A 19,461-nucleotide genomic window follows, 5' to 3' on the forward strand; every position below is an offset into this window, starting at 1 on the left:
AGACTTGCCCTGGGCCATAAACTGACAAATGAAAGAGACGGAATCCAAACGCAGGCTTCTCTCTGACACCGAGCTGCGCCGCTGAGGACTCATTACAAAGAGGCCTCACGGAGCCTCGAGGATGGCCACCCTTGCTGGCCAGGACGGATGGGGGTCACTAGAAGCCTTAGGAGCGGGGTTTCTGACCTAAAGCATGTGCTCTTTTCTCCTTACACATGGTGGGAGCTCACCCTCGTCCGCTCAGCTCTCCGCGCCACCCTCGCGGCGTCCTCCAGCACTGTCCCGGCAGCTCCCCTGCAGTCTCTGCATCGTCAGTATTGGGTTATTCCGATCAGAGTGCCTCCCTGTTCTCAGGAAGAATCCTGCCCCCTATACTCCCAGCAGCCCATGCCCCATTTCCTCGCTCCCTCTCAGGGTCAAAATTCTTAAAAGCCTTATCAATATTCCCCCCTCCCTTTTTTTTTTACCCCTCATTCAGTCTTTTTAAATTTTTTTTTTTTTGAGGAAAATTAGCCCTGAACTAGCATCTGCCGCCAATCCTCCTCTTTTTACTGAGGAAGACTGGCCCTGAGCTAACATCCGTGCCCATCTTCCTCTACTTTGTATGTGGGACGCCTGCCACAGCATGGCTTGATAAGTGGTGCCATGTCCGCACCTGGGATCCGAACCGGTGAACCCTGGGACGCCAAAGCGGAACGTGTACACTTAACCGCTGTGCCACCAGGCTGGCCCCCAGTCTTTTAAAAAATTTTTTGCGTTCATCCTGAAACCCATCCCAAGATGGCCTTCGTCCCACCTCCCCCAAATCTGCTCTCGATGAGGTCACCTTTGACCTCTATGTTGCTGAATCCGCGGACCTGCCTTTCCCTCCTCTCTCTGGACCCCCGACAGCATCGGACACAGGTGCCTGCTCCCCCGAGTGGCTTTTCTGGGTTTTCTCCCCACATTGGCTCCTTGTTCTTCGCGTCTGTCCTGTCTTTGCTATCTAGCTTCTCAGGGCTCCATCCTGGGCCTGGAACCCTCACCACGTCCCCTCTCTTTCCTGGGGGTCTCGAATGCTCCCATGGCGTTAGGAGTCATCTCTCAGCCCAGGACTCCCCAGTGCCCAGTCTCACCCACACTTCAGACTTGGACGTCCAAATGCTCTGATGCCTCAAGGGCACCTCACAACGGGTCCAAAACAGAACTCTGCCGTCATCCAGGGGACAGCCACTCTGGACGGCGGTCGTCAGTTTCTGACGAAGTTAAACACACACATCTCATGACCCCACAATCCCACCAATGGGTATCCACTCAAGAGAAAAGAAAACTTTCGTTCCCCCAAAAACCCTCACACGCATATTCACAGCAGCTCTGCTCAAAACTGCCCCAAATTGGAAGCAACTGAAATTCCCTTTGATGGGCGAATGGAGAGACGAGCCGGGGTCCACCAGCCACACGGTGGAGCACAACTCAGCGAAAGGACCACATTTGATGGTCAACAACCTGATGAACCTCGAAGGCGCAGTGCTGAGTGAAAGGGGCCAGTCCCAACAGCTACACGCTCTATGATGCCGTTAATAGGACATTTTCAAACAGACAAAACTGTAGCGACCACGGGCTGCCTGGGGGGCTGGGGTGCGGGAGGGAGTGGTAAAAGGGGCAGCTTTATGGGAAGGTGGACTGCTCTGTGTCTCCATCACGGTGGTGCTTACACGAATCTATACAGGTGTTAAAATTCATAGGAGTGTACCCAAAAATGTCAATTTTATTGTATGACACTATAAAATATAAAATTAAGAAATGTTAAAAAAATTTTCTTCCAGAAACTTCTTCCCCCACAGTTGTCCCCATTTGACTGGGTAAAATCTCCATCCACCCAGTGTCTCAAGCCAGAGTCCTGGGAGTCTCCCGACACCTCCTGCCCCCACCAGCCACTCCATCAACTCTACCGCCAAAGGCCAATTCCAGGGGCCTGTCTCCCGCCTCCATAGGAGGAAGGTGCCCGGTCTCCTGCAGCCCTGCAGGGGCCCCTCCCCACACGCAGTCCCAGGCGTCGGAGATCAGAGCATGTCACTTCTGCCTAAAATCCTGCAGCGGCTGTCCCTGCACTTAGAATAGAACCACTCCCTCCCGTGGCCTCGGCGCTGGCATGAGCTGCACTGTCCTCTCTTACGCGCTCGCATGCTACGGTCACAGCACAGGAGTTCTTAGAAGGCACCACGCGTGTTCAAGGTGGGGTCTCTGCACCTGCTGGTCCCCTGCTGGGAAGGCACGCCCCCGCCCCCCCCCAACCCGCTCCCGCTCACCTTTCAGGTTTCACCCTTAAGGCTGCCTCCTTGCAGGGCCTTCCCCGACCCCTTGCGTCCAGACCCCGGGTTGATCCTCCCGGCCCCGCCCCCACTCCCCTCCGTTACCTTCCTCGCACCTTTAGTCGTCTGTGGTCATTTGGTTTGTTTATTCCTAGCTCCCTGCTAGACCATAAACCCCACAAGGCTCTTGGGTCTGTATACCTGGCTGTGTCAGGCGTGTAGCAGATGCCTGTCCTGGGTTGAACTGTGTCCCCTAAAAAGACATATTGAAGTTCTAACCCCCACTGCCTGTGAATGTGACCTTATACGGAAATAGGGTCTTTGCAGACGTGATTAAGATAGAAGTTCAGATGAGGTCACCCTGGAGTGGGACGGGCCCCGATCCAATGTGACCGATGTCCTTCTAAGAAGAAGAGATCCAGGAAGGACACTGGGTAGAGACAGAGGACAGAGAGACGACAACCAGGAGAAGACGGAGGCAGGGATGGGAGTGACAAGGCAGGGGAGGGAGTGACGGGGCAGGGGTGGGAGTGACGCAGCTGCAGCCAAGGAGGGCCGAAGGTTGCTGCCCCAGGCCCGAAGCCAGGAGGGAGGCACAGGGCGGACTCTCCCCTACAGGATTCTGAGGGAGCACGGCCCTGCCGACACCTTGATCTCAGACTTCAGGCCTCCGGAACCGTAAGACAGTAAATGTCGGTTGTTTTAAGCCCAGCTGCTTTGTGGCACATGGTTCTGGCAGCCCTAGGACACTAACACATGTGCCTGTGAAAAATGTTTCTTGCATGAATTAGTACGCTAGCGAGAAAACCCTCAGAAGGAAACTCCTTCTCCCTCAGAAGAGAAAGGGGCACCGCGTCCCTAGCGCTGTTAGGCAGGCTGACGGTTGGCGGTTCCATCCCCAGCTCACCGGGGGCTCCTCCCTCTTCTGTGACCTCAGCCAAACCCAGGATCCCCCTCCGCCACCTGCCGCTGAGGGTGGGGCCACACGCGGTGGGTGAGCAGACCGGAGGGACCCAGAGGAGCCCAGATAAACGGCCCCCCTGGCCCACCCACCACACTTGGCAGCAGACCCCTGTGCACTCCTCAGCACAGCTCTGCGCCCCCTCCAGTTCTCCACAGACAGACAACACTGGTTTTTGTTTTGAGGAAGATTAGCTCTGAGTTAACATCTGCTGCCAACACTCCTATTTTTTGCTGAGGAAGACTGGCCCTGAGCTAACATCCGTGCCCATCTTCCTCTCATTTATATGTGGGACACCTACCACAGCATGGCTTGCCAAGTGGTGCCATGTCCTCACCCAGGATCTGAACCGACGAACCCTGGGCCACCGAGAAGCGGGACGCGTGCACTTAACCGCTGCACCATTGGGCCGGCCCCCAGACAACGCTGGTTTGAATGACGCATGTCCGCTCTTTGGTAGAAGCAGAGGTTCAGGAAGCTTGGCAGATCCAGCTAAGGGGCATGAACTACCGAACGAAATCTCTGTCCCCAAGCAGCTGGGCTCATGCATGTTGGGTTAAAAAATAAATAAAAAGCAGAACATGAAACTGACTCTCCAAATGTTTTGGGATCACGGAACCCCTTTGAGAATGGAATAAAACCCAGGGCCCCTCTCCCGGGCTGACCCCACACATCACTTAGCCCGTGTTTCAGGGAGCCCCCTGAAGCCCTCCTACAAGTCCGCGGTCCCGGAGGGACTTCCAGGGTGCCGCCCGCGATCCTCGTGTTTTACTGACATAAGGGCGACACAAGTCCTTCCTGCGTGCTTCCCAGGGCCCAGCCACCGCCCTGCACCCTCTTCCTGGATTGTCTCATTTCACCCCGTGGGCATCATCTCCATTTTCTGAGCTGGGAAAGGAGTCACAGACAGACTAAGTAACTTGCCCAGGGTCACACCTGAGCCAGGATCTGCACCTGGGCAGTCTGACATGGAAGACATCCACCCATCTATTTCTTCTTCAAATTGTGGCAAAATACACATAAAATTCACTGTTTCACAATCTTTAAGCATATAATTCACTAGCATTAAGTACATTCACACTGTTGTGCAATCCTCGCCATCCACCTCCACAACTTTCATGTCTTCCCAAACAGAAACTCTATTCCCACTAAACAGTAACTCTACATTCCTCCCGCCCCCTCCCCAGGAACCTTTATCGTATTTTCTGTCTCTATGATTTTTACTTCTTCAGGTAAAATATATAAGTGGACTCCTACAGGATTTGTCCTTCTGTGACTAGCTTATTTCACTTAGCATAACGGCCTCAAGGTTCATCCATGTTGAAGCAGGTGTCAGAATTTCCTCCCTTTTTAAGCCCGAATAATATTCCATTGTGTGTGTAGACCACATTTTGTTTATCCATCATCTGTTGATGGGCACTTGGGTTGTTTCCAGCTTTTGGCTGTTGTGAATAATGCTGCTATGAACACGGGTGTACAAATATCTGATCAAGACCTTGCTTTCAATTCTGTTGCACGCATACCCGGGTGTGGAATTGCTGGGTCACACGGAAATCCTATTTTAGTTTTTTGAGGAACCCCCAAGCTGTTCTGACAGCAGCTGCACCATTTTACATTCCCATCACAGTGCAGGAGGGTTCCCATTTCTCCACATCCTCACCAACAACTGTTACTCCTGTTTTCCGACTACAGCCGTCCTAGTGTGGACACCCATCTGTTTCTTAACCCCACGCCTCAGTTTCCTCATCTGTGTACTGGGGACGACGCTCCTCACCCGGCAGGACTCGACACGGAAGCACACACAAAGGACTTGGAATGCAACGTGGCCCGTAAGAACTACTCAGGGACGACAGTTAACACACCGAAGGAGGAAGCCCCAGCCTCCCCGGCCTCCACGGGGATCTCGGAGGCACAAGGAATCAGCGCAGCCAGCACAATTCACACACTCCCCGCCCCACCCCGCTTCCTCTGTAGAAGGGCCGAGGAGGACACTAGAAGGAGGGACGGCGCGCACAGACGGTAAGTAAAAAGGCGTCTCTCTCTCTGACCCCTCCTCCAGCCCACCCACCACTCTCCCCGCACATGCGCAAAGCGGAGGTCGTCTTCCCTCCGTGGTTTCTGTCCTCGTGCTAAGTTCCGTCCATCTCCACTTACAGGGGATCAATAGGGACAGGACGTTTATGGAAAAAGACAAGAAGGGAAGAAAGGGGGTAGGGGTCAAAGGAGGAGAGAACCGACCGGTGTCAGCTGGCCAGGGGACTCGGATGAGAAGCCAGACGCCGGGATCATCCAGGGGAGCCTGCCGGCTCGGCCAGTCCCCGGTCAGCTCCGCCCACCCAGGCCGCACTCGGCCTCTGGGACCTGGTGGGTCTCCTCGCTCTCCAACGGCTTCAGGCTCCTCCCGGGTAAAACGGGGTGAGGACCCAATGCCTGGCACCCAACACCCACCAAACCTTTAAACGGTATCTATAGTTCCTGTTCACTTAATCAACCTTTATGATTGCTGTACGCCACAGGTGCCTAGGACTGTAATCTGATGCACACGACCTCTTTGCATCATCTACCACAAACGCCACCTTGCTCAGCTTGAATACCTCTAGGAACGGGGAACTCACTCTTCCCTTCCTGTCCCTGGCTGGCAAAGGCCCAACTGGACTGGTTCCCTGGAGCCTCTAAGAGTTTTCTGGGCAGAGGAGTTTGCCCCTGGGCAGGGCCTGGGGGTGAGAATACAATGACCCCCCTTCTCTCTGTCCCAGACCTGGAGTGGGCAGGACTGGCAAGGCTGTTTGGCCAGAGTGTCCCCTTGCCCCAGCTCCTGGGATGCCCACCCGGCCAGGGGCCTGCTGGATACTATTTGTGTAGCGGCAGTACTATCACAGCTCAAGGAGACGTGAAAACCTCAGAGCAGAGGGGACACCAGCAGCTCGTGAGCTGCCCTGGGCTGCATGTGTGTTTTGTTTTACCTGCACAGGGTTTTCAAAGGATCTTGAAGTAAGGGCCAATATTTTAAAACTCAGGAGATTTCACCTACCTATCTGCTGTGTGCCTTCTTTTGCAACATCGGAAGATCTGGCAATATCTGGTCTCTTGACCTGTGAGGGGTCTGCTCTCTCTACTTCTCCGCAGACCACACCCTTCCCTATCGCCTCTACTAGTTTATGTTACACACATATGTTGTCTTCCGGGCCCCTTCGGACATTTGGGTTTGCAACCCCCACTAACCCAGAAAAGCATGCTTCTCCACTCATGGTAATTCTTCACTGTTCAACTAAGAGAATTCAAGGAACAGTTTAACAATTTCAGCTTTGGGTGCTGATGGTGAAGCTAGGGCTTCTTCCTTGAAAGTCTTAGGGAGAAGTGTTTTTTTCCTTTTCTGGTTTACAGGACCTTTTCTTAGCTCCAGAATCTTAGCTCTGACGCAGGCAGCCCTGGCCCCCCGCCTCTCTCCCTAACCCCTCTTGCCACTAGCCAGCGGAATGGGACACTGGGACAAGCTCTTCAAACATAGTGTTTCACTGAATCCTCACCATGAGCTGGTGACGTCGTTACTGTATCTCCAATTCGCAGATGAGAAAACTGGGCCTCAGGCAGGTGAAGGGGACCCAGCTAATCCGTGATGGAGCTGGGACTCAGATGCTGGTTGGTCTAAGGAGGCCCAAGTGCAGGCTCTACCTGGAGGCTCCCGCCTCTCGAACTCGCTCAAGGCCCTTTGCCAAGAGACGGCTTTCTGGACCTCGCCCCACGCTGACGGGCTCCAGAGCTCCTGGTGGTGGGGCTGGGGATCCCATCCTCTTAAAAGGCAGCCCTGTGTGATGCTGGCCGGGTCTGGGCCTCGCTGTTCTGGACCTCTGTGCTGGGGTGGAGGTGGGGGCTGTCTCTGCTCCCAGCACAGCAAAGGGGCGATCGTATTCCTCCTCCAATCCGGGTGGCTCCCCGGATTCGCTGCCCAGGTACAGCCAGCACCTCTCCCGCTCTGCACCTGAGCCCCCCACCTCGGGGTGCGGAAGGAGAAAATAGCTCCCTCGCCTTCCTGCCGTCTACGAATGAGAGTGAATAAGGGGGCAGGACGCCCTCTTCTCTCCATCCCAGACCCTGAGTGGGCGGGACTGGAAGGTGGTTTTGCCAGGACCCACAGGGAGGCGAGGCTGGTGAGGGCAGAGGTCTCGAGGTGCTGGGGGCTGCTCCCCCGCTTCCCCTCCATGGGGCTGCCGCTCAGTCTGCCCCTCCTCTCACTCCTACCCTCCCCCCCAATTTATACTAGTTCCTCATTCCCTGAGCCCTGGGCTTTCTCCCACTGCGGTCTTCCTCTCCCCGGCAGCCAAGTGCCTCTGCCCTCTGCCTCCCCCCACCCCACCTCCTGGCTCCCCCTTGAAGTTGGAAATAGCTGACATTAATGACAGGGTGGCAGTAACTACAGTATCAAAGACCCCTGGATTCGGAAGGGGAGGCCAGTGAGATAACCCCATGTAGAGATGGACTTGAGCTGGGACATGCTTACGTTGGATGTTGGCTATCTGGGGTTTAGTTTAACTGTATGACCTCCTTATGTTCCCTGACCTCATCTAAAAACACAAGGCAGAGGGGAGCACTGTCCCTGTAAGGAAAGCTCTACCAGGTGGGGATCAGGTCTGGCTTGCTCAATGCCATATCCTCGGCTTGTGGGATCTTGGGGATTCAATAACCATTGTGGAATCAAATGACTATCAATTGAATAAGAAAACGCACATGAAGCCTAGCTCAGTGCTCAATAGGAAATGAGCCCATAGCACACGCTTAATAAAGATCAGCTATGCTAGCAAACTATGGGGGAGGCACTGTGCAACCCTGGGTCATGAAATTCTGAGGGTCTCCTAGAACCAGTTCAGCCTGAAGTCTCAAATCTAAGAACCCCTGGGGGTCCCCAAGTGCCCACTCAGGAACGTCAAAGGCATCAGTTGAGCCCCATGCTGCCTTTGCCACCCCGTCCTGCCTCTCTGGCTGCCTGGCACAGCGGGGCTTTCCCACCCGAGATTTAAAAAGGAAAAGCAGAGGAAGTCACAGCTCTTTGCTGAACCATCCAACCAGATCCACTTAATCGGTAAGCCAAGCTGCCGCCTTCCTGCCAACCCGCCCGAAGAGTAGAAGAGTACTTACTCCAGCTGTGAATTGATTGCCGCACTTTCACCACCACGACGGCTAATCCCCACCGCCCGCAGGGGCTGGGTGCCAGGGGAGCCATGAGCTGCTGGGCAGGGACTGCCCTGCCACCTGGCCAGGGAGACGCAGGCTCCCCGTGGCCCCAGTTCTCACCTTACAGATGGGAAACCGAGGCCCAGAGATGTGCAGAGGGGCAGGTCCGGAAGCCAGCTCCCGCGGCCCCAGCACCTTCCTGATTTGGGTGGGACTGAAGACCTGAGGCTCTTTCTCACCCCCTCTGGCCCTTCCCGCGCATGTTCCGCCCCACTTCTGCATCTCAGAGTCTCTCCTATGAGACAGACGACCCTCACCCCCAAGGTGCACGGGGCACAGGCCCTGACTGTCACCACCCAGCCCAGACCCTGCAGCACCCCCAGACATCAGCACCCCACACGAGCCGCCTAAGGAAGTGGAAGGTGGGCCCTTGATCAGCCTCCTGAAGATGAGGGGCCCCCTGGAGCAGCCCAGGGCAGGTCAGAAAAGGGGCTGCTGCCCCCAGGTGTGGGGATCTGGTCCCCACCCCTGAGCAGCTAAGGTGAGGGGGACGCTGGGGCAGAGGAGGGGTCTTATACTGCCCAGACCATTGCATCCTGAGGGCAGGCAGAGGTCACCGAGATGACCAGAGGCCCAAAGTCTGGACACGGGTCAGAGAAACAACCATAGGAATCCGATTCTTGACCCCTGGCTTCCATAACAGTGGCTATATGTCAGGTGGTTTCCAGAACCTTCCTGATTTAAAATATCCCACCGCAAATAGGGTGGGGGGTGGGGTAGAAATCACAGACGTCAGAACCACAGGCACTGCGTGAGCACCTGCCTCTCCCCCACCTGCCACACTTGAACCTGAACCTGCCTCCTGGACCACCTGCCTTCCCCTTGGCCCACCTGCAATCCACACACACAAAGTGAAATAAAACACAGATGCAAGCTGAAAACAGGGGCCCCACAAGCCCCGCCCAGCCCCACTCGCAGGCGTGCCCACAGTGATGGGTTGGCGCCAGCTTCCAGCCTTTCCCTGTATCCGTGGTACCTTCCTGTGCCTGGACGGACCGCTTTCCAATGTCCACTAAAGACGCAGAAATCACGTGCACAGGCGTCTTATATATTTTACAAAATGGGATTATACCATACACACCATGCAGCCGTGCTTTTTCCGCTCCTCAGTAATTATATACTCCGGCCGTCCTCAGAGCCTGCTGGGGAAAAGCACCCAGGGCGTGTTGTCCCAGCTGGGCCCCTGGTGCCGCCCTGCCCACACCGGCCGAAGCCACGCTCCTGGCCCTGCGTACGCCCCACTCCTGCTCACGTAACTCTCACCATGCTCCAGTGAGAGAGGCATGATCGTTATCAACCCCATTCTACAGAGGGGGAAACTGAGGCACAGAGCAGTCCTTGCCCAGAGTCTCACAGCCAGTGGATGGCAGAGCTGGGGATACACCCCGGGCCATCCAGCTCCAGAGTCCACACTCCCGAGTCCAACAATCACCCCGGCGCTTCTCAAACCCGAGTGTGCGTCAGAATCCCCCAGAGGGCTGGTTAAAATCCGGACTGCTGGGCCCACCCCTGGAACTTGCGATGCGGCAGGTGTGGCATGGAGCCTGAGAACTTGCATTTCTAGCAAGTTTCCAAGCAGTGCTGATGCTGCCGGCCCAGGAACCACCCTTGGAGAACTCCTGCACTACCTGCTACTGCCCTTTATGCTTGACCCCTTGGTTACTCAGTGACGGGGCCTCCCCAAGCCTCTCTCCTGTGCAGACCATGGTGTCAGACAGGTGGCTCAGGGATAAAGTCCTTGCCCCTACAGACCAGCACATTGTGTGTCAAATGAACAACTGATCTGGGCCAGCGTGGAATCATTGAGTCATCCGCAGTCTAGCCAGTTCCTGGGCATCAAAGGCTGCTTCTCCCTCTGATGGCGGTCTTTTGCCTCCCCCAAAAGTGTCCTCAAGACACATTTTCCTCCAAAGCTGGTTGAATGATTAACTCTGCGGGTGTGGGTTGTGCACATCCTGCATATTCCAAAGGAAAGCCTGGCCTTGACTGGCTCCTGGGAGAGCAGCCCCGAGCCCTTGGGAGTCCCGCCTGGTAAGAGGGTCATTGTTTCCCTGGGGCCTTGGGCCACACCGGATAGTTTATGCTAATGATGGGACCTGTGGTGGGGGCCTTGGACCATGCAGCATTAGCTTGACTTCTGGGTCAGGGATTGAAGACCAAGGTCAAGCCCCATGGGCAGTTAGCCATGCCTAAGTGATTAATTCCCAATAAAGACCCTGGACACCAAGGCTTTGGCGAGCTTTCCTGGCTGTTGTCACACATCGTTGCTGGGAGAATCAAGTGCTGTGTGTGACTGCACTGGGAGAGGGTGACCGGGAACCTGCACTGGTCGCTCCTAGAGTCTGCCCTGTGCACCTCTTCCGGCTGCCAATTTTCATCTGTATCCTTTCATTGTAATACATTGTGGTGGCAAGCGTAACAGCTTTGCTGGGTTCTATGAGTCCTTCTAGCAAATCACGGAGCCTGAGGATGGGCCTGGGGACCGCTAGACACAAGCGCCCGTTCATTGAGTCAGTGGACAGTTACGGAGCAGGTCCTGAACACGAGGCTTTCGCCGAAGCCCTGCCCACAGCGTCCAGCTCCACTCATCCCCTCCAGGGCTCCCGCTGCCCTGGCCAGAGGCAGCCCGGGCCCTACGAGGATGCTTAATGTTTATCATCCACCATTCACCCCCGTCCATGGAAAAACCCAGGCATCTTGTCTGTGCAGCCCTGGCCATCGTAGGCAGCCCCTTGACATAACATCCCAGGAACCAGCAATGTTTAGGGTACCAGGTAAGCATGCTGGGTATCAAGCAACATCCCAGGTACAAGGTAACATCTCAGGAACCATGTAACATCTGAGATGTCAAATAACATCTCAGGAATTAGGTAATGTCTCAGGTACCAGGTAACACCCCAGGAAGCAGGCATCATCTCAGGTGTCAGGTAACATCCCAGGAACCAGGTAACATCCCAGGAACCAGATAACATCCCAGGTACCAGGCATCATCTCAGGTGTCAGGTAACATCCCAGGAACCAGGTAACATCCCAGGAACCAGGTAACATCCCAGGTACCAGGCATCATCTCAGGTACCAGGTAACATCCCAGGTACCAGGCATCATCTCAGGTGTCAGGTAACATCCCAGGAACCAGGTAACATCCCAGGAACCAGGTAACATCCCAGGTACCAGGCATCATCTCAGGTACCAGATAACATCCCAGGTACCAGGCATCATCTCAGGTGTCAGGTAACATCCCAGGTACCAGGCATCATCTCAGGTACCAGGTAACATCCCAGGTACCAGGCATCATCTCAGGTACCAGGCATCATCTCAGGTGTCAGATAACATCCCAGGAACCAGTTAACGCCCCAGGTGCCTTACCTGCCAATGACCTCGATGTTGGAGATGGCGTAGAAATACTTGTAGAGGTTCTCCCGCTGCACGTAGGTGCCGCCCAGCGCCGGGCGCAGCAGCCGCATGCGCAGGTCGGTGAGGGTGAAGAAGTCCTTGAGGCCCTTGGCGCTCTCCAGCCGCGTGTAGAGGTTGTCCAGGTTGCGCAGGTCGGGGCCGGCGAAGATGGCGAAGCGGTCCCGCACCTCGAAGCGCACGTGCTTCTCCTTCTTGGAGCCGGCCCAGCGCGAGTACTCCTCGGTGCAGAGCACGCGGTGGGCGCCCGAGGCGGCCAGGTCGCGGGCCCGGCGGGCCGGCATGCCAAAGGCCTCCATGCAGTCCTCAGCGTAGAATTGGTAGGGCTGCCACGTGCGCCCGTTGTCCAGGGACTTCTCGAGGACCATGACGGTGGGCCGGCCGTACTCGAAGGTCACCACCACGTCGTCCGTCAGCTCCACGCTCTTGTTCCATGACAGGGTGATGTTGGCTTCCAGCGGGCTCGGGTAGCGGCTCCACGTGACGCTCTGCCAGTACGTGGCCAGCCCCTCGTCCTCCTTGTCGAACATGAGCCGGGGCGGGTGGGCCAGGTCCGGGTTGGAGGCGTCACACTCGTTGCTGCACAGATAGGGGTTTTCCTGCAGGGGAGAGGACCAGAGAGGTGGGCGCCGGCTGCTCAGGGAGCCTCGCCCAGCCCGCCCCACCGCATGCCCAGGGGTCTGCCCTGAGGTCATGGAGCCTGTGCTCTGATGTCCCGGCCCAGGAAGCGTCTCCTGGGCAGGTAATTTGTACCCATCTCCCCAAAGTGTGTAAAGACAAGCAATTCTGTGGCCTTCCCAGAAAACACACACTCGTTCCTACTCTAAATACAGACGACCCAGAAGGACGGCTGTTAGTCCCCTGCCCCAAGGCCCCCATGGCTCCCCATTGCCTGGAGGATAAAGCCCCAATTTTTTAATAATTGGCCCCGATCCCCTCCCACCATGCCTGCAGCCTCTGTTCCCTGCCTCCCACCTGAGCACTCCTGTCCTCCAAGCCCTGCTTGTCTGTGCCTCTGAGCCTTTGCAGATGGTGTTCCCTCTCCTCGACCTGCCCTTCCACTCTCCGCCTCGAAAATTCCTACTCACGTTCTCGCCTCTAACACCTCCTACACCGAGTCACCTTCCTGACCCTTTAAACAATGCCACGAGTAGCAACAGGAGCGGTGCAACAACTGGGCACAGTATCTCATCTACAGACCTCATGAGCTCACTTCTCTTCTACTGAGCATCTCACCCACACACAGTGGGACAATGATCTCTGTGCTCCGGAGGAAGAAACCCAGGCTCAGGAAGATGGTGACCCCTGCCCAAGGCCTCCGCTGGGAAGAGCCGGGAGCCACACCCCGGCCCGTCTGAGGCAGAGCCGTCTCTGGCCCCGCACATGCGTGTCGGCCTCCTGAGGAGTCCGGGCACGCCGGATGGGTGCTGAGTGTCTGCGGGTTCCTTTCAAAGGGGGGACCTCTTTGTGGCAAGTCATTTCCAGGTCCTTGGCACATGCCTGGCAGGTCCGGCCTGGGACACTGGCTGAGGAAGGCAGGGCACGGCCCCACCCACTTACTCTTCCCCCAGCTCCCCCCAGAAGGCTGGCAGCTGCTCCTGGGCCCAGCGGGGACCAGCTGTGGCTTCCCTCCACCGCAGCTCAAATCCATTCTACGTGTCTGGTCCACTGTGTGAACTCACCCGGAGGCCTGGAAATGTCACTAACATAGTGGCTGCCCGGGGTCGGAGGGATGAATAGATGGAGCACAGGGGCCTTTTAGGGCAGTGAAGCGATTCTGTGTGACACTGTCATGGTGGATACACGACATTACACATTTGTGAAAATGCATGGAATGTACGACTCCAAGGGTGGACCCTAACGTACGCATGGAACTGATAACTATCAGTGTCGGTTCAGCAACGGTACAAATGCACCGCACGGATGCACGACGGTAGAAACAGGGGGGCTCGTGCGGGGAAACGGGGGTATTAGCAACTCTCTGTACTGTCAGCTCAATTTTCTGTAAGCCTAAAACTGCCCTAAAAAATTAAGCCTATTGATTAAAATCAAACCCACACTAAGCGCGGCACAGCCCCCAGACCGCTCACAGCCCTTCGTGAGGGACGTGTCAGGTCTCCGATTTGCTCAGACAAACCGGCTTGGATCAGCGTTAAGTTCCTCGCTCTGAAATGAGCCATCCGGCCCCCCGGGGAGTGGGTGCATTGCCTCCTGGGAGATGAGCTGGTCCCCCCGCCACCCCCGCCGGCACCACCTTCCATGCCCGTTCGTGGAGGACGAGTTCCCGGGCCGCCCGGGGCTCCTCGGTGGGCAGGCTGGCCTCAGGGTTTACTGAGGCAGGTCCCACAAAACCCTCTCTGACCACAAAAGCCCTGCCCTCGGCCCCCATGGTGCCACTGCCCCCAACCCCGCCCAGCCCTGCCGATTCATGGGACCCGCAAACCTTGGGGCGGAAGGGGTGCACCACTGAGTCCAACTCCTCATCGTGCAGATGGGGAAACTGAGGCCCAGGGTGAGCCAGGACTGGCCCAGGCCTCCCTGAGAGTGGGCCGTGGTTCTGAGGATGAGCCTGCTCCTGTCCCAGACAACCTCAGGGGTGACCACACAGGCAACATGGCGAGAGAGGGGCCTGGCTCAGCTTGCGGGGGTCCGAGCTTCCTGGCGCTCCAGCTGAGGGACCCTGGGCTGCCCCCCTGAATGGAAGGGGCTGAGAGGCCCCATGGGGATGGCTCAGTGGCCTGCAGAGGTGGGGCCTGGCGACAAGAGGGCAGCAGGATGCGGGGCTGGAGGAGGCAGCCCCACCTGTAAGGGACGGCCCCTCCCTGTCCCCCTGTCGGTCCACAGCAGGGAAGGCCCCTTGAGCACTGGAGCATGTGGAGACAGGGCCTTTAAAGGGTGATTAAGTCAAAATGAGGCCGTGAGGTCGAGCCCTGACCCAATCTGGCTGGTGTCCTCAGAAGAAGAGGGAATGTGCACACACGGAAACACCAGGGCGCGTGTGCAGAGAAAGGAGCACGTGAACAGGCAGCACAAGGGCGGCCGTCTGCAAGCCCGGGAGAGAGGCCCCAGGAGAGGCCCTGCCTTGGTCTTCATGGGTCACACGAACCTTGATCTTGACCTTCTAGCCCCTAGAGCGGTAAGAAAATAACTCTCTCTTGTTTGAGCCACTCAGACCCTAGCAAACATACATGCCTCATCGCAGGTGAGGAAAGTGGGCTTGGGCCAGAGGAACGGTTCAGAGGGGCCAGTCTGAACCTCGAGGCTTTGAGGGTTCCCCCAGAAGCTCCTCCTCCACGAGTCTGGTTTCTCAGCACGCTGCCACCAGGTGGCGGCATGCATCTTTGCCCACCTGGGAAGCTCCTATCAACACGGAGGCTGCGTCTTTTCACAGGCTGCCTCGTCCCTTCTCACCTCTGAGCTTGTGCTCCTGCAGCCACTTTCCCTCCTCCTGGTTTTCAGAGCACTCCCCTATGCATCTCCTCCAGGAAGCCCTCCCTGCCTGACTCAATCTTTGAACCCAGTTCCCTCGTCGTCCATCACAGGGTTGTTAGTGTGCTTATCTGGGACAGTATCGGGAAGCCTCAGTATAGGGTCTGGACCTCAGTAACTGCTGGCTACATTATAGTTATTATCGTCATCATATTAATTAGTTATTAATATAATTAGATTAATGTTCATATATCTCATATTGAGTGTTGATATTACTCTTGTCAATCCAACGGCTGTGAGTCACCCACACCTCACCTTTTTCCCAGTTCTCCTTTGTCCCCCTGCTTTATCTCCCCTCACCCTGCCCAGCCTCCTGGCGGTCCCCACTGGGGGCCATGAGACCCCTCACAGCCCCAGGTGCACCTGGCCTGTCCGTCACCAGGAAGACTGACGTGGCCGGCTCTGCTGGGGGTCAGGGCTGCAGCCTGGCTGCGGCCGCCGTGCTTCCCTCACCTGCAGGGCAGCCTGGCCCCACCCGCGGCCCGGGCAGCAGATGGTCAGAAACTAATGAATCAGGCTGTGTATTTACCGCCCGCGCCTGCTGCGGAGCGGGCTCAACCACCAGCGAGCACGATAAATAAATCTCAGGCCACTGCCGGCACAATTCTCTGCTCGCTCTGCTATTTCTCTTCTTCCTTCCGCGGCCCTCCCACCCCGAGGTCTCAGAACTCCATTTAACCGTTTAGTGCCAGGCGCTGTGGCCTCGGAACCCCGTCCTCTCCACGCACACCGACAGCTCAGCCTCTCGCTGTCCTCCCCAGCTTCCCTGGGGGGTGGCGGTTCCGAGGAGCGAGCCCAGGAGCAGAAGCCGCTTTGCCCGGAGCCCCCACCCCTGGTGCCGCTGCATCTGACAGCCGGTTCCAGTGCACAGGAGGGCACCCGGGCGGGGGGCGCGGCGCCAGCCTTCTGGGTCTGCATGTTTCCACTTGTCTCTGTGAGATCAGATTAACTCATCACGAAACAAACAGCCCAAATAAAGTGGCCTAAAACCAGGGAGAAACAGAGGGATGTTTGAGGCACATCTTAACCTTTTAGGACAACACCAGTAATTGTTTCTCTAGACAATTCATGAACAGTTACCAAAGGAAAATCATACCCCTTATTAAAAGCCTTGAAACTTTCTCCAGAAAAATGTAACACACCACATTTTCCATGCACATTCAGGGGGTGCAGGGGGTCCCACCTCCCCAGGGAGAACCCCTGTTCCGGAGGCCGGAGCAGTCAAGGAATCTGCTTTGGGGTCTGAAAGTGTTAGGTTTAGTCTCAACTCTATCTTTTGAGGCTGTGTGACCTTGAGAAAGTTGCTTTACCTCTCTGAGTCTTTATTTTCTCACCCAATATCATGTGAGATAACGTGTATGAAATACCTAGAAAATGTCCCCAGCCGGCAGCAATTACTACTGAACAGCAGCTTCGCGTGCGCCAGCTCAGGGGCTCTCCCAGCAGCCTTCTGTGGCAAGAAGTAAGGATGAAACAACCCAGCTCGTTAACGGTAAAGGCAGAACTTCACACACCACACGGACCGCCTTGGGACTGCTGGCTCGGAAGAGCGTGATGATCATGACAGTCACTGAGCACCAACCACGCGCCAGGGCTGGGCTGGCCCTTCACACCCTTTCTCGCCGCCTCCTCCCAGCAACCCTCAGGGAGGCAGGTGCTACAGGCGTCCCCACTCACACACCAGAAACCGAGCGCCTGCCGGCCACTTGGTGCTTCCTCTGGACTCTGTGGGACCCCAACAAGGAAACTGGGGGGACACCGAGCCCTTCGTCTCTGCGGCGCCCCCATCTCCACAGACACACGGAGGCCTGGAAGGGTAGGCAGCAGAGCTGGAGGGGTGAAGGCAGGGGTGCAGGGCGTGGGAAGGCGGCCACCTGGGACAGCAGCACGGACGACGGGGTGGGGACGCATCTCCCCCGGGGACACTGGGTAGGACTACTCAATGGAGAAATCATTTCACACCACGCTTTTCAAACCTTGCAACAGTCTCTTAAATACGTTTGCTTTTATGTTGTTTTCTGCGCAAAGGGTGCAGCTGGAGTCAGAGGCCAGGTTGTAAACACTGCAGACAAGCTTCGGGCAAAGAACATAATTGAGTGGGAAAGCCAGTTGTTAACAGGACAGAGGGAACTGCCCCCCGGGGAGGTCTGGCTCTTGGGAACTTCGGGCCCCTAATCAAGGAGCCCGTGGAGGGGCGGTCACCGGAAGTGTAACGGAGTCTCAGGAGGGGGAATGAACAACTTCGTGAGGACCAGCCTGGCAACCCCGACCTGTGCTGGAACCACATGTCACAGTGGCTGCCTGCCGCCAAGGCCGGTTTTAGCCAGAGCATGGTGGGAAGGGCTGTGCAGCTCGTAGCCAGGTGAGCGGGTGCCGTCCTCGCTCAGCCACTCACCAGCCACACTGAGTCTCAGCTTCCGGGTGGAGGGGAAGGGCCACGAGGACCCTGGCCTCACCTGCCTCCTTCCCCACCGCAGTCCAGCCCCTGGCACTCCCAGGGGCTTGGGACACCCCTGTTGAATGAATAGAAGCCAGAGAGGTGGAGAGTGCTGACTTCATAGGACAGTCGTGAGAATTACACTAGGTGCCACGTGGCAAGCACCTTTGGTAGCCCCGGCTCAGGGACGCTGGATGCAGGGAAGACATCCTGACTACCACTGGCCCTGCAGCCTGAGCAAACAGCGAGGTCCACAGCCCTTGCTGAGCACTGCTCGTGCATCATCCCGCCTGATGCTCAGGGTGATGCTGGAGGACGCGGTCCTTGTACTTACATTCCACAAGTGAGGAGAGGCTGAGTAACTTCTCAAAGTCACGCTGCTCTGCAGTGGCCCCGGCGGGACAAGAAGCCAGGGAGTCAGACTCAGAGACAAGTCAAGGAAACTGTGCCCTTCACCCAAAAGGGAAAGGATGCTGCCGGCCCGAGCCCTGTGCCACTCCCCCGAGACTCGGGTCCACCAGGAGGCAGACAGCCCATCGCTCTGCCACCCAGGCGTGTGGGCAGGCCCAGGGAACAGTTAAGCAGCTGACAGATTTTTTTGAACCTGTCTGCCGAGTTGCCAGCTGAACTCATCCTCAGCCCCATCAACCTCAACTGGGGCTGAGGCATCTGCTGGTGGGAGGCAGGTGGCTGCCAAGCAGAGCCCAAGGCAAGGGGTGCCGCCTGGCAGGGACTGGAGCCCGGCCATCACCGGGGATTCCTGCTACTGAACAGGACTTAGCGAGGGGCAAAGGTGAGGGGGAAGAAGCGGAAGGCAGCCGAGCCACCCCATCCTCCCCCTGGCGCGATGCTTCTGGAATTTGGGGGTAAACTCTTCTGGCCTGGGCCAGTAAGTAATATACTTGCTACCATACCAGTAATAAGTACATGGAGCCACAGGGTTGTGGAGTTGCCATGTGACTCGGGAGACTGTCCCTAACCCCACGTATGACCTTGGGCGGGGCCTTGCCGTCTCTGTGCCTCGGTTTCCCCATTCTCGAAATGATGGAGCTCTGACACTGACATCCCAAAGTCTAAGTTCCTCAGTCCCCCGCCCTACTCGGGAGGAAGGGCACGGACACACATCCCCGTCTCCAGGGAGAAAGCCCAGGTGCCGGGGGAATTCTCCGTAACAAAGTATTTCCTACTTATTGGTAAGAAAAGTTGCAGCGGGCATGAATTATTAACAAAGCGGAAACGGAGATTCTGCTGGGAGCCGGTTCTAATTCTAGCCGCCCTGACCGGCTGTGACTCTCTCCCCCTCCCACAGCTCCTCTCCGCACCCACCCCCACCCCCCACCCCCGCCCATCCTCCTTCTGTGGCTTCATTGCTCGCTGTCCCTCAAGCTCCCACCCCCACCTGCAGGCTCCTCTTCCCGGCCCTTTTCCGTTTCTTTTCCAGCTAAGCCCTGGACAGCAGCAAGGTCACCCTCCTGGCTCGTGAATCAGCAGAAACCAACCCCACGCAGCACGGTGGGGCAGGAGCTACAGCCGACCAGGGAGGCTTCTCCTGTTTCTTTTGGTTTTTGTTTCTCATTGGAGCCGTTTCTTCCCCGCACAGCCATTACTCAGGGAGGGGGCGGCCAGGACCGGGGCCAGGCGTC

At 56.8% G+C, this 19,461-nt stretch overlaps 1 protein-coding gene across 10 annotated transcripts in view; it reads right to left on the reverse strand.

Annotated features, from left to right (window-relative positions):
* NTNG2 (netrin G2) overlaps window positions 1-19,461 on the reverse strand; it is a 79,644-nt gene that overhangs the window by 36,488 nt on the left and 23,695 nt on the right. For all 10 annotated transcript variants that reach the window (XM_070518477.1, XM_070518472.1, XM_070518473.1 and 7 more), the window contains one exon: window positions 11,848-12,491. In XM_070518477.1, coding sequence (XP_070374578.1) covers window positions 11,848-12,422 — 575 coding nt within the window. In that variant the 5' untranslated portion in view covers window positions 12,423-12,491. The remainder of the gene's footprint in view (window positions 1-11,847; window positions 12,492-19,461) is intronic.

The sequence above is a fragment of the Equus asinus genome, chromosome 10, assembly GCF_041296235.1.
Source record: "Equus asinus isolate D_3611 breed Donkey chromosome 10, EquAss-T2T_v2, whole genome shotgun sequence".
NCBI classification, from domain to species: domain Eukaryota; kingdom Metazoa; phylum Chordata; class Mammalia; order Perissodactyla; family Equidae; genus Equus; species Equus asinus.